Source organism: Lepidochelys kempii, chromosome 18, assembly GCF_965140265.1.
Source record: "Lepidochelys kempii isolate rLepKem1 chromosome 18, rLepKem1.hap2, whole genome shotgun sequence".
Taxonomy (NCBI): Eukaryota; Metazoa; Chordata; order Testudines; family Cheloniidae; genus Lepidochelys; species Lepidochelys kempii.
Window position 1 is genome coordinate 15,371,913 of NC_133273.1, and position 14,517 is coordinate 15,386,429.

The 14,517-nt window shown below is 46.9% G+C and overlaps 1 protein-coding gene across 15 annotated transcripts in view; it reads left to right on the forward strand.

Annotated features, from left to right (window-relative positions):
* The window catches only part of RERE (arginine-glutamic acid dipeptide repeats), a 402,477-nt gene that overhangs the window by 376,671 nt on the left and 11,289 nt on the right, over nucleotides 1–14,517 (forward strand). For 13 of the 15 annotated variants that reach the window (XM_073316831.1, XM_073316829.1, XM_073316839.1 and 10 more), the window contains 8 exons: nucleotides 1,160–1,322; nucleotides 3,015–3,107; nucleotides 3,859–4,058; nucleotides 5,462–5,623; nucleotides 7,716–7,829; nucleotides 8,723–10,050; nucleotides 10,993–11,215; nucleotides 12,376–13,099. In XM_073316831.1, the coding sequence (XP_073172932.1) occupies nucleotides 1,160–1,322; nucleotides 3,015–3,107; nucleotides 3,859–4,058; nucleotides 5,462–5,623; nucleotides 7,716–7,829; nucleotides 8,723–10,050; nucleotides 10,993–11,215; nucleotides 12,376–13,099 (3,007 nt within the window). The remainder of the gene's footprint in view (nucleotides 1–1,159; nucleotides 1,323–3,014; nucleotides 3,108–3,858; nucleotides 4,059–5,461; nucleotides 5,624–7,715; nucleotides 7,830–8,722; nucleotides 10,051–10,992; nucleotides 11,216–12,375; nucleotides 13,100–14,517) is intronic. The other 2 variants (XM_073316842.1, XM_073316841.1) reach the window with 2 other exon arrangements.

The following is a 14,517-nucleotide window of genomic DNA, read 5'->3' on the forward strand; positions in this document are numbered from 1 at the left end:
TATCCAAAATCCTTGTGGTTGTGTGCTTCATCCAGAGTTCTCTATTTTAAGTTAAGCATCTTTAAAATCCTTAAGTGGTGTCCGATAATTTCTGTCTTGTCACTGTTTGCGATGTTCTGTACCCAGATTATGCTGTTACTGCTTGTTCTAGGCCATTGGAAGTTTTGACTGAGGAAGGCATCTTTAGTACAGAGTTAACTCAAGTGATCTACGCTGAGTAAAGACGGCAGGATTTGGCCCTGAGAGAGAGAGAGACCATTTTTTGTGGGCAATTTAGGCATGTTTGTTTTGATGTTGATTTTCAAGGGACTAGTTAGAACTTCTCTGTTTCTCTGGCAACTTGAAAGAAACAACACCTTTTACCTTAGAGGCAGACAAGTCGCCAGAAAATGATCGGGATTTCAAAGTAAAAGAATGGAGATTAAAACCACATGCTGTTCTTTAGCTCAGCATTTCATCCACTAGTTGAAATATCATCTGCTCTAGGTTTTTGAATGTAAGCCAGATTCATTATGCTGTGAAATTATCACGAGCTTCCCTGGGTGTGCTCCTTTACCTGCCTAGTTAACTTCGATGTGGGCATATATATTTAGATTAAAGTTTGGCTTGCTTTAATATGGTTGAATAATACGGTTACCGCTTATGCTCAGTCATGTTTTTATTCTAACATTCTACTTTTCAAACAGGAGTGTATTTAATGCTTGGGGCGTATTAAGATGGGCAGGATATCATCTATTTGAACTGATCCCACTCTCACTGAAAGTGCCAGGGTTCTTTAAGCTTTTACATGGCTTTTACAGCAAATTGGAGAGCTGGTACCTCTAGCAGTTCAGTGCCTACTAATTCTTTGCAGAGGTATTGATATAGTGCTTAAAGTAAAGAGCTCCCCCTGCTGAATCACCAATACATGCACTTCCTGCAGTATGAAAGTGGTGGCTGGAGACTTCCCACCCAACTACTTTAAAAAAAAAAAAAAAAAAAAAAGTTTTGAAATTTGCTTCCCCAGAAAAATATCTGTTTCTCTTCTAGCCAAGGGAATTTGTCTGTCTGAAAATATACCCTTAAGCTTTTTCTTTTGTGTGCGTGGGACAGGGAGAGAGAAAAGGGCTGACAAGTCAGCTGTGCGTGCCCCTCTAACATATTCCTTCTGTGTTTACAGGGAGAACTAATCACTTTCTATTACTATTGGAAGAAAACGCCTGAAGCAGCAAGTTCCCGAGCCCACCGTAGGCATCGAAGGCAGGCTGTGTTTCGGAGAATTAAGACTCGAACTGCTTCCACTCCAGTCAGCACTCCCTCCAGGCCCCCCTCTAGCGAATTCTGTAAGTGGCAGCTAAAAGCAGCGCATTTATCTTTGTTTAGATGGATAGAACTGCAGTAATGTAGTGGCTCTCTGCCTTCAGCCGAAAAAAGCAAGAAAATGGAGTTCAGGCTGTTGGCTTCTCCTGTTCCCACACCATTATGCCTGAGTATAGCAGGTGTCTGTGATCAGCAAGTGATGTTTTGTACCACGTGCAATGCAGCGCTTAGGCACAGAAGCCCAGTGTAAGGATGGAGACTTTGACCTGGCTCTAAATTTCCCTGTTTGTCATAGTTGCTTGTGTATGTTGAATTTTCCCTGGGATTATTCCAAGAACTGCGCTTAGAAAAGGCAAGAAATAAAGCAAACTTTCCCCCTGCAAGCTGTGTTCCATGACCATACTTTCTGTTCTTTACAACTAATGCCATGTTATAGTCAATATTGCTATATCTTCACAAATTTAAGGCTACGTCTACACTACACTCTGTCGGCATAATGTATGTGTCTCTGCGGTGTGAAAAACCACCTCCCTGAGCGACATAAATTACACCGACGTAGCGCTATGCACACGAGTGCTAATGTTGGTGCGAGAGCTTCTCCTGGCAGCAAAGCTTCTGCAGCTCTCAGGCGTGGTTTTATTATGCCAACAGGAGAGCTCTCCTGGCAGCATCGAGCGTCTTCACCAGACGGGTGCTGCATCAGGCCAGCTATGCCGCTGCAGCACTGTCTATATAGACGTGGCCTTAGAAGCACCATGATATTGATTATTCAGGTGCTTTTGGCTCAAAGAATAAACAGAGCCCAATGCAGTCTAGCACATCACTAAGTGTTATAGCACCACTGATCTCAGTGTGGTTGTAAGGAATATATCATCGTATAAAAGGCTAAAGATTCCCTTGAAGTTTTAATCCCTTTTTATGGACTAAATCCAGCAACTTATCACCCCACCAACTCCAGTTCAGAAATGTCGCCAAAATAATTGGAAGGGTTTCATAGTAGGGTTTTTGGGATGGGGAAGGGGGAGGATGCATCTAATGAAGTGAGCTGTAGCTCACGAAAGCTTATGCTCAAATAAATTCCTTAGTCCCTAAGGTGCCACAAGTACTCCTTTTCTTTTTGCGAATAAATAAAATGTTATTCAGTCATAAAATGTACCCTTTAAGGAATGATTGCACTGGACTCTTGTTGTGCCTTTGTCCAGAAGGATCACAAAGCACTTTACACACTACCAAACTATATACAAGAATCTCTTTACCCACCTGTGAAATTCAGCCATCTTCGGGGTGAAACACGGCATTTGAACACATTTGTTCAGATATTTAGTTTGAAGAGAAGTCCTTGTTGCAGAAACACATGCATGTTCTATTTGAGTACACAAAAATGCTACGCATCTTGTTGAAGACAGGAAGTTAAAAAAAAAAGAAAAAGACTCTTCTCCAGTTAAAACTGCAGGGGGTGGAATTTAGGTCTATAGAATATTAATATCTGATGTGGAATTTGGCCAGAAACGTTAAGTGAACATCATACTCTTGAAAATTGCCCTGAGACTTAATTTCCGGCAATTACTGAGGCTATCAGCCTTGTTTCACGTGAATGATGGCACCTCCAGAGGCACAGCTAGAAATGTTGCACCATAAATGGTTATTCAGTCAACTAGTGTAAAATAAAACAGCCTTCTGATTTTCCCTTTTCCTTCATTTCTTTGCTCACTCAGTGGACTTGAGCTCAGCCAGCGAAGATGATTTTGACAGCGAGGACAGCGAACAGGAACTGAAGGGTTACGCCTGCCGTCACTGCTTCACAACCAGTATGCACTTGATGTATCTCCTTGCCTTGTGCTCAACACCGCTTCATCCAAGGAAGCGCGGTTTTCATGCATGTATGGCTGTGCTAAAAACGTAATGACGGATCAGCCAAAATATGCACCATTCTAGCAGAGTTAATCGTGATTTACCATTGCAAATTAGTATTACTGTGATGGGAGAGGATCCTGGAAGTTAGACATTTATGCAGTCATGCATACATGTCTAAACAGAGTCCCTTATATAATCCATTTACTGTATAGCAAATCAGTATTGGACTGTGACTGTCAGATACATAACACAAATTCATGATGCATCAAGGCTTTTCTGCGTCAGCTTCACTCCTGTAAGTACTCCTGAAAGCCCTCTGATGCTTGTGCACGTGCACAGAGTGCATGCTTAGAGCCCGGAGGTGAGTAAGGGAAGGGAGAAATGAAATGTTCATGAAGCATTTAGCTTTTAGAAACCAAGAGCTTGAAGAAAGAATAGCTGCCTAACAGACTCCCCAAATGCAGCAGAAGAGTCATTTTTTTCTTTTATTATTTTTCAAAGCAGCAGGTGTCTATTTAATTAAAAAATAGTCTGTAATTGAGCATGGTAAATGTTCACGGAAACATGAAGTCACCCTGGAACAGGCAATGATTTCCAGAGAAACCTTAGGCTTAGTCACCTGTAAAGGCTGGTAGTGTTCCAATTTGTATTAAATTTAAAGTGTAGGTGTTCGATATCTAATAGATTGTGTATTTCCAACAAAAGCCTCCAAGGACTGGCACCACGGCGGTCGCGAAAACATCTTGCTGTGCACTGACTGCCGCATCCACTTCAAGAAGTACGGAGAGCTCCCGCCCATCGAGAAACCAGTGGACCCTCCGCCCTTTATGTTTAAGCCTGTCAAAGAGGAAGATGATGGACTCAGCGGAAAGCATAGCATGAGGACGAGGCGGAGTCGAGGCTCGGTAGGCCCGTCCCCCTTCGTTACCTGTGCATTCAGGCTCCTCCCTGAAGGAGAGGTGCAGGTTGGAAAGTTCCAAGTGTGGAGAGTCGTATTTGCAAATAGGCTTCTAAAGCTGCACTTACAATCTCTTCCCTGCCACTCTGCTTTGGGGCATTCCTGCCATACTTGTAGACACAAAAATACAGTTGCACGTGTGCAGAATTTTGGAGGCCTTTTTGAAAAATTGGCCTGAGGTAACTCCCCTTGGAGAGTTCTAGTCACACTTGGTGTATATTTAATGTCTCAAACACAAATCCTTCTTTTTTGTTGAATGAATGCCATCATCAAAGAAGGTAAATGACCAGAATATGCGGCAGAATTCACACTGGTACCTGTCTTCCTGCTTGCTGGATTCTTTCAGCAGTAACCCTGGGACACATTTTCAAGGAAGAATTTTAAAAGTTTAAATGCTACTTCTCTTTGTGCTTACCATACATTCTCCCCACACCACTGAAGTTAAAAATCTCATTGCCTAAATAGACAATAATCACAGTCTTTGACGTAAAGGTATGGTATTCTGTCCCAAAAGGCTTTGCCCACAGTAATGTGCTGAGAGCATTGCTGAAGTGGAGCCACTTGTGGAGAGCCAACTTACTGCTCAACAGGGTTGGAGGGGAAACTTCAGCTTGTTTGGGGCTGGCCATCCGTAAACCCTGATTGATTGGGACTGTCAGACAGTAACAGCTTTCTTTTTTCACTAGCCTCCCCTCTCCACCTTTCTGGTCACATTAATGTTGTCATTGCTGCCGAATACCTTGTCAGGTTGCGCTGTCAGCTCAAGTTGGCTTCATTATTTTTATGGTAGCCATCCATCCAAACAGCTGCTAAATTAGGAGGGAACAGATGAAACGGCATTAATTATTGCTACATAATCTACTGTGATTCTCATTGCGTAGCAGAAACACATGGAAGCTTTTAGTGGTTTTAGGAACTGCACTGGCCTACCTGAATGCCTTATCTCTTTTGGTCACTCTCATATCTGTCTTGGTTTATGCCAGCAGATTTCTTTTTTAAGATGGAACATTGGGGCGGGGAGGCTTCCCCTCCCCCTCACAAAGAGATGCCTAGCATGTGAACAGCAGCTGTGGGAACATCTTTGTAATGTTCTCATTTCCAGCAGACACTACTTAATAAAATAAGCAGCACTTCATGATTTTGGGTAGGCAAGTTAAGGATTTGCCTCTTGTCATTTTAAACCCAGATGAGCCTTCCTGGACAAATTGTAAAAACATTTAACGCTCTTGGTTTTTCATTTCTCAGGCACTGAGCTAGAGTGCTCATCCTTGCAGTAACTTGGGGGAAAAGCAAAAGGTTTGGGAAAATACTGGTTTATTTATATGCTTTTTATTTGTATTAAATTGATAGATGTCTACACTACGTAGTGGTCGTAAAAAGCAGCCAGCCAGCCCTGATGGTAGAGCCTCGCCCACTAACGAAGACATCAGATCCAGTGGCCGCAACTCTCCCAGTGCTGCTAGCACCTCCAGCAATGACAGCAAAGCAGACTCTGTGAAGAAGTCCACCAAGGTAAAAGTTGCTTGAGATTCGCTGTCCTTGGTTCAGGATCTGGGCTGCTTTCAGTTCAGTGAATTCAGCTTAGGAGCTTGGAGCAGGCCAAAGACCTAGGTTTGACCTGGGGATTTTTGCTTTCCTGCCTGTACAGAAGGCCTGGGATTTGGATCTGAGGGTAGATGTTGCTCCTCATTGTTCCAGTGATCAGAGCTGTTCTATACATACAGGCGGACGCGTAATGGTGATGAGCAGATTTTTTTTTTTTTAAATAAACACACACTCTATATATACTAAAGAAGTGAATGGCCAACGCCTCAGGCATCCTCTGGTACTTTTTTTCTGAAAGCACTCCCAGACCCACAAACCTGACATTTTAGACTTTCAATAAGCACAAAGACTCTCACAAGAAGTTACTAAAGAAACAAAGTAGTCATGGGGCAAAGAGCACAGCATTGTGATGAACTGAAAGCTGGCAAAGAGACAGGACACAGAAGGAATGAGTGGTCAGTTTTCATAGTGGCAGAAGGTTAACAGCAGGGTGCCTTCAGGTTCCATGCTAGGACTGGTGGTGGTTACCGTATTTATCTATAGTCTGGAAAAGTGGGTGAGGGGGAAAGGTGGCAAAATTTGCAGGCAGCACAAAATTAGTGAAGTTCAGAGAAGAGCGTGAGGATGACTTCAAAGGGACTCACCATGCTAAGTAAATGAGCAACACCATGATAGCTGAAATTCAGCGTTGATAAAGGCAAAGTAATGTATGTTGGAGGGCGAATCTGAAGTAGTCATGAACCTTAGAGTTCTTAATTAACCCCGTGTCAACTCAGAAAAGGGACTTCAGCATTAATTTAGACAGCACACCCAAGATCTCTGCTCAGTGTATACCTTCAGTTAGCAAACAAACAGTGTTACGAGGCATGAGGAGTGTGATGTAGAATCATACAATAAATATAATGCCATTATATAAATCAATGATACTTCCTCATCTGAAATATCACCCTATCTCAAAAGGATATTGTGGAATTAGAGGAAATTCACAGAAGGCTGACAGGAATGATTAGTGACATGGAAAAAACCTCTGCTGGAGAGAGATTGAAAGATTGTGATTTAGAAAGGAGAAAAATGAGAGAGGATATGATAAAAGTATATAACATAACTAATAGTCTAGAGAAGGTAGGATCGGGAACATCTGTTCTTGCCTCATAACACAAAAACTAGGGGGACAGTCAGTGAAATTAAATTTAAAAAGGGGCATGTTGAAAACTGATAAAAATATTTTTCATACATGGTAATCAGACTGTGGAACTCATTGCCATATGATATCAAGACTGAGAACTTAGCCAGATTCTAGGAAATCGAACGTTTATATGGATAACAAGAATATCGAATGTTACACCTCGTGCTAACAAACAATGTTGTAAGGGATATAAAACTTCACATTTCAGGGCTTTAGCCAGTCTCATGGGGGCACAGATTATCCCACATCTCCCTGCTGCAAGGTTCTTGCACTTTCCTCTGAAGCTTCTGGTGCTGGCCACTGTCAGACACAGGATATTGGATTAGACAGACCTTGGGTCTGATCTTGTCTGGCAAATTGTATGGGACTTCTTATGGCATTTGGACCTTAATATAGGTCAAAGGGGTAGGACCAGCACTTTCCCTTTTAAATATATTCCTGTTTAGAAATGTGAGTTTAAAATAATGTCTTGATAAGTGTTCTGTTCAGCTTGTCCACTTACTCCCACTAGCCTGTGTAACGAATGCTGTGAGGGACTTACTTGCAAGCTGCCTCCCAGCTTGATGTCCTCCGAGGCAGAACTGTAGCTTCATTCTGGGCCCCCCGCTATGTTTGGACATGAAAGCCTATGGGGAACAGCTCCTACCAGATGGGAAGTGCCTCAGCAGCTCCAGAACGCAGATCCCTGTCCTCCCCTTCGAACAGGGGAGGAGGCATATTGACTAAATTAACCTCTGATCAGCTTTCCGCCTCCATAGGAACTTTCCTGGGTGGTTAGCATTAGTATGAAGCCTCCCAGTGTGAGTAAGTGCTCCATTTAGCGTCACTTTAACTTCCCTAATAAACTGTTCCTGTCTGTTCTTTTTGTGGCAGAAGATAAAAGAAGAGGCATCTTCTCCTCTCAAGAGTTCCAAGCGCCAGCGGGAAAAGACAGCATCTGACACAGAGGAACCTGAGAGAACCAACGCCAAAAAATCCAAAACTCAAGTGAGTCCCTGTGGTAGAGCGACAGTCCTGCCTGTTGCCCTCTGAACTGGATGTGCACTCCTCTGGTGGCTAACATTGGCCACCACCATCTCCCCCCAGTATAGAGAGAATCTAAAATCCAAACCCAAAAACAAACCAGAAACACAACATTGATTTAAACTGCTTCCAAAATGCCAGAACAGCAAATAGTAATTTAATCTGTGGCTGGAAAGCAACCCACTTCTTAATGCGTTCCTTCTGCCGGGAGAGGAAGGGAAGGACGTGGGTAGGGATTGATGCCCAAGCATGTTGTCTTTTTCCATATTAGTATCTCCAGAGTCTTAGCACAGTTTGATTTTAGCTTTTTTTTCTTTTTGTTAACCTGTGTCCAAATTTTATTTTGGTGTCAGTTTTTTTCTCTTCCCTACACCTCTCAAAAACAAACTGGAAGGAAACCAAAGTGAGAGCCCTCTTCAGATAGGTCTAAAATTAACCTGAGTCCCTGGCCACAGTAGCCCTAACAGAACATAATGTATCTGAAGTCACTCTCAGGCCTTGTGTTTTAAATATAAATGTAATTGGGGGAAATGCAGCTGACCAAAAAGTTCTAGGAAACCAGTTAAGTCTGCGAGTCCCTGAATTTTGTATACGTAATGCCTGACATTCTTAGTCCATTTGAAATTGGCCAGGTTCACCCCATAGCATTGGATCTAGGAGTTTCTAGCCCTCAGTCCTGTATGTTGGCATCCCCTGTACTGCAGGGTTTATTTACAGTGAGGGCTATGGGGTGGCTGGGCAGTAGTGTAGCATATAAATGGGGGTGGCTGGAATTAAGCTGGCAAAACCAATGGGAGTGGGTAGCTCTCCTTCACCATATCAGTGATTATAAGGAGACCTTTCCCCCGTCTCAACAGGAGATCAGCAGGCCAAACTCTCCCTCGGAGGGCGAGGGGGAAGGCGAAAGCTCGGATAGTCGCAGCGTCAACGACGACGGGAGCAGTGATCCAAAGGACATTGACCAGGACAATCGAAGCACGTCGCCCAGTATCCCCAGCCCCCAGGACAATGAGAGTGACTCGGATTCATCTGCTCAGCAGCAGATGCTCCAGGCACAGAATGTCCCTACCCAGGCTCCACCTTCTACCCCGCCCGTTTCAACACCGTTACCAACACCCATACCCGCAGCATCAAGCACCCTTACAGCTCCCCTGCAGGTTTCACCGTCAGTGTCTCAGCCTCCCAGCCAGCCCCCAGCACCACCACCTCACTCTCACATACAGCAGGCCCCTGCTTTGCACCCTCAGAGGCTCCCTTCACCGCACCCGCCGCTGCAGCCTTTGACTGTGTCTCAGAGTCAGCCCCAGGGTCCTGCCTCATCACAGCCACATTCACAACCTCCACTTCATGGCCAGGTCCAGCCTGTCCCTCATAACCTGCAGGCCCAGCCTCTCCTGCCTCATCCAGTACCTCCTCAGCCTTTCCCTCTCCCCACACAGCCTTCTCAGTCTCAGGTTCCCCTTCAGACACAGCCTGCTTCTCACCCGCATGCCGCTCTGCAGGTTCAAGCGGTGCAGCAACCGCAGCCCCCTCGGGAGCAGCCCCTGCCTCCAGCCCCCATGGCCATGCCTCACATCAAACCCCCTCCTACGACCCCGATCCCCCAGCTTCCCACTCCCCCATCCCACAAGCACCCTCCCCACCTCTCCGGGCCATCTCCATTCTCCATGAATTCCAACCTGCCGCCACCACCGGCTCTGAAACCTCTCAGCTCCCTTTCCACCCATCACCCTCCTTCTGCGCACCCTCCTCCCTTGCAGCTGATGCCTCAGAGTCAGCCACTGCAGTCTTCTCCAGCCCAGCCTCCAGTCCTGACTCAGAGTCAGAGTCTTCCACCAGCAGCGAGCCATCCCCCATCTGGCCTCCATCAGGTATCCTCCCAGGCCCCCTTTTCTCAGCATCCATTTGTCCCTGGGGGCCCGCCTTCCATCACTCCTCCATCTTGCCCTTCCACTTCCACACCACCTTCCGTGCCTGGTGTCCCATCTCAGGCATCTGTCCCCACCTCTGCGGCTTCCAGTGGAAACGTTCCAGTGGTGACATCCTGCACGATACCGCCTATTCAGATCAAAGAAGAGGCTCCCGATGAGGCAGAGGAACCAGAAAGCCCACCTCCCCCACCCAGAAGCCCATCTCCTGAACCTACTGTGGTGGACACACCAAGTCATGCCAGTCAATCAGCCAGGTAATGGAGGGTGTTGGCAAATTCTTCATTCTGTGCTCTGCTGTTCCACAGAGCTGCATTAAGAGTTTCGCCGCTTGCTTGCTGGCTGGGCCAGCAGGGATTGAGTATTACAGCCTTGATACATTACAGTATTACAGTCTTGGAATTGGGGATTTGCTGTACTGCAACCTCTGTTTGCCAGCCTCTTTGGCAATAGAACAGTTGTCTAAGAGCCTGTCCACGCTGATTGAAATTGTGTTACCACTGTTCCTGTTGGAATATAGTTGTTACTAGCCTAGTCTCCCTAACCTGACATTCAAGTATTAAATCACAATGTAGGTAAGACCCTGTGCGGCCCCTCCTCTCCCACCCCCCCCTTAAAACTTGCAGCAGGGCTCTATGAATTGTATGCAGGAACCCTGGAATTATGCCCAGTCTCCCCCAAAGCTTACTACTCTCCTGATACAGCACAGAATCCCTTGTTTATTTTTCTACAGGTATTAATTTACAGTGCCCACTAGTATTCTGTCTCCAGCATGCAGCCTATTTCTGTGTTGAAAAACATGGTTATTTCAGTTGCATGGATGAAGTTTACAGGGCAGATTTCCAAAGATACAAAGGGAAGTTGGGCACCACGGGTGCTGGGTACATATCTCCCACTTGTGCCTTTGGAAATCTCTCATCATTCTGTCACCGTTTTTCAGGGAATGAAAGACCCTCATCGAGCCCAGTGTCAGCCATTGTATTCAGACTGATATTGCAGGTACCATCTGTGAGAGGTTCCTGCTAGAAGGCTAGTCTGTGGAGGAGGAACACACAGTAAAGTTAGTTCCTTTCTGGACTCTCAGTGGAGCAACTCGTAATGTAAATCCGAAGTGTTGTATAATTCCCCTTTGATGTGAGGCTGTCAAATCACAGACTCTTGGTCTTTCCCAGGCCTAAATTCTCTGTTTTCTCTCTCAGGTTCTATAAGCACCTGGACCGTGGCTACAACTCATGCGCAAGGACAGACCTGTACTTCATGCCTCTGGCAGGATCCAAACTGGCCAAGAAGAGAGAGGAGGCAATCGAGAAGGCCAAGCGGGAGGCAGAGCAGAAAGCAAGAGAAGAGAGGGAGAGGGAGAAGGAGAAAGAGAAAGAGAGGGAGAGAGAGCGGGAGCGTGAAAGAGAAGCAGAAAGAGCGGCGGTAGGTTTATCGGTCTGCTGTGCAGGAAGGGTATGTTAGGATCTGTATTAAATGGTGACTGTAAAATGTTGGGGATACATTTGCAAACCTCCATTAGAGCGCTTAGTGCAGGGACAAGCATGGCATGGAGGGAGCAGTCGGGTACATGCGAAGCACAGGAACATTGAGGGTGGGTGCAAGCAATGTTTTGGGTTGTGAGCATGCCATTGGCACATCTAGCTGACTTGTACCTGTCCCTTCCTGCACTGGCCCCACCCACTTGCTTCAGGGCTCCCCCCACAGTGGTACAGGGTGTTGTAGGCAGCTTACTGTACTGCATATCTTCTCTTGGTGGATCTGCAGCCTCTGTTGTACTGAGAGAAGCCAAGGCAGCCTGGGGGCTGAATTGGGCCTGACATCAATAAAACACTTTCAAGATGAAAAGTGGTACCTAAATGTGCAGGAACAGTAAAGACCCATTAACTGTTGGTGAATTCTGTTGGTTCCCTTTGTGCTGCAGGCACAGAACGCCTGAACGTACATGGCATATCCCTTGCCTGTTGCCTGATGTACCATTTAGGGGAGCTCCCGGAAAGGGGTAGGGCAAAGGCAGGGAACCTTTGACATGTGTTTGACTTGAGAATACCTAATTTTTCTCAGGAGGGCCCCAACTGTGTATAATTCAAACTTGTACACTAATTTCTGAGTGTTGGTTTGGTTTTTAAATTTACTTGGAGATAAAAAAACAAAGCCCCTGTGGTGTGGGCAGAGATAATCGAGGGCAGGGAAACTGGTCATCATGCAGCGATACTGCCTTGTTTTAATTGAAAAAAACACACTAGTCTTTTTTTTTTAACCAGGCTTGTGCACCTTTCTAAGGGAGGGTTGTAGTAGTTAGCAGCGGAAGATGCCTATAGCCAGCCAGTCCCTGCAAATGGAAGGGCAGAACATAGTGTGGTGTTCCCCCACCCCCGCGTGCTGTGCACCCTTGCTCTTCAGGGGCTTGCTCGATCGTAGCATATGTGGGGGAAGGCTTTTGGGAGAAAGCTGTCATGGGACAGGGTGTAGGATTATCCCCGTACTGAGCTGCAGCGAAAGGGTGAATGTGCTGGGAATTTTTTCAGCCAAGTTAGTTTGTTTGGAATAAAATCTCTCCCCTTCCCTCCCCCCATTCTTTGCAGCAGAAAGTGTCCAGCTCCTCCCATGAAGGTCGCCTTGGGGAGTCCCAGCTCCCTGGACCAACTCACATGAGACCTTCATTCGAACCTCCACCCACAACCATCGCCGCTGTTCCACCTTACATAGGTCCAGACACGCCCGCGTTACGGACTCTCAGCGAGTACGCCCGTCCTCATGTAATGTCACCAACAAACCGCAACCACCCATTCTTTGTTCCCCTGAACCCCACCGATCCTCTCCTGGCCTACCACATGCCTGGCCTCTATAATGTGGACCCCACCATCCGAGAACGGGAGCTCCGGGAGCGGGAGATCCGGGAGCGGGAGATCAGGGAAAGGGAGTTGCGAGAGAGGATGAAACCAGGCTTTGAGGTGAAGCCACCTGAACTCGATGCACTGCACCCAGCTACCAACCCCATGGAGCATTTTGCCAGGCATGGCGCACTGACTATACCCCCAACGGCAGGACCCCATCCGTTTGCTTCCTTCCACCCGGGTTTGAACCCCCTTGAAAGGGAGAGACTTGCGCTGGCAGGTCCCCAGTTACGGCCTGAAATGAGCTACCCTGACAGACTGGCAGCAGAAAGAATACACGCCGAGCGGATGGCGTCGCTCACAAATGACCCGCTGGCACGGCTCCAGATGTTCAACGTGACACCTCACCATCACCAACATTCGCATATACATTCGCATCTACACCTCCATCAGCAGGACCCGCTACATCAAGGTGAGCCCAGGGAGCGAGCCAGAGCTCTTCCTTAGGGATGCTGACCCCTGCTGCTCTTGTAGATCCTAGAATCGTAGAAATATAGAGCTGGAAGGAACCTCGAGAGGTCATCCAGTCCAGCCCAAGCCAGTCCTTGCACTACTAAACCTAGACCATTCCTGATAGGTGTTCTTAAAAATCTCCGATGATGTGGATTCTCCAACCTGTCTTAGAAGCCTATTCCAGAGCTTTAAAGTTAAAGTTTTCCTAATATCGAACCTAAATCTTCTTTTCTGCAGATGAAGCCCATTACTACTTATCCTACCTTCAGTAGACATGGGAAACAACTGGCCCCCATCCTCTTTATCATATTCCTTAACATACTGGAAGACTATCAGGTTGCCCCTCAGTCTTCTTCCCCAGCTACAGAAAGGAGGTGGACAAATTGGAGAGAGTCCAGCGGAGGGAAACGAAAATGATTCGGGGGCTGGGGCACATGACTTATGAGGAGAGGCTGAGGGAATTGGGTTTATTTAGTCTGCAGAAGAGAAGAGTGAGGGAGGATTTGATAGCAGCCTTCAACTACCTGAAGGGGGGGTTCCAAAGAGGATGGAGCTCGGCTGTTCTCAGTGGTGGCAGATGACAGAACAAGGAGCAATGATCTCAAGTTGCAGTGGGGGTTGGATATTAGGCCTTGTCTACACTGGCAAGTTACTGTGCAGTAAAGCAGCTGTCTGTGGTGTAACTCCCAAGGTGTACACACTACCAACCCACTTAGTGCGCAGAAACTCCTCAGGTGCAGCATTGCAAAAAAAACACCTCCACAGTGCTCCTGTGCTGCATTGCCAAGGTAAACACAACAACTGCTTTCAGGGCTGTAATTGGCCTCTGGAAGTGTCCCATAATCCCTCAAGTAGCTGCTCTGCTCATTGTTTTGAACTGGCTGTCCTGAAGGCATGCGCCCTTCCCCTTTCAAAGCTCCGTTTCTGACAGCCATTGCTTGCTCTGCTGATCTGCTCCAGGACACAAAGCAAACCATTACTATGGAATGCTCATGCTGTTGAACACAGGGGTGTGTGTGTGGGTGAGAGAGAGAGAGAGAGAGAGCGCGTGCGGGGGGGGGGGGGGGGGGCGGGGGGGGCTGATGTTGGGGGGGGTGTGAGAGAGAGAGAGAGAGAGCGCACGATGGGGGCTGATGTTGGGGGGGGGTGTGAGAGAGAGAGAGCGCTGGGGGCTGATGTTGGGGTTTCCCTATCCCCTTGCCTCAGGTCTGGTTGTTTCCTGCCACTGTCTGAACTTACAAGACAGCATGCTGAAACACTCTCTGTCTCCAGGCTCTCTCTCTTCCCCCTCCTCATACACCCACTCACACACTCCCGCGCCCCCCCCCTCCCCCCCCTTCAGTTGGAAAGCAGCTGGCAATGTAGTAGGATGCCCGT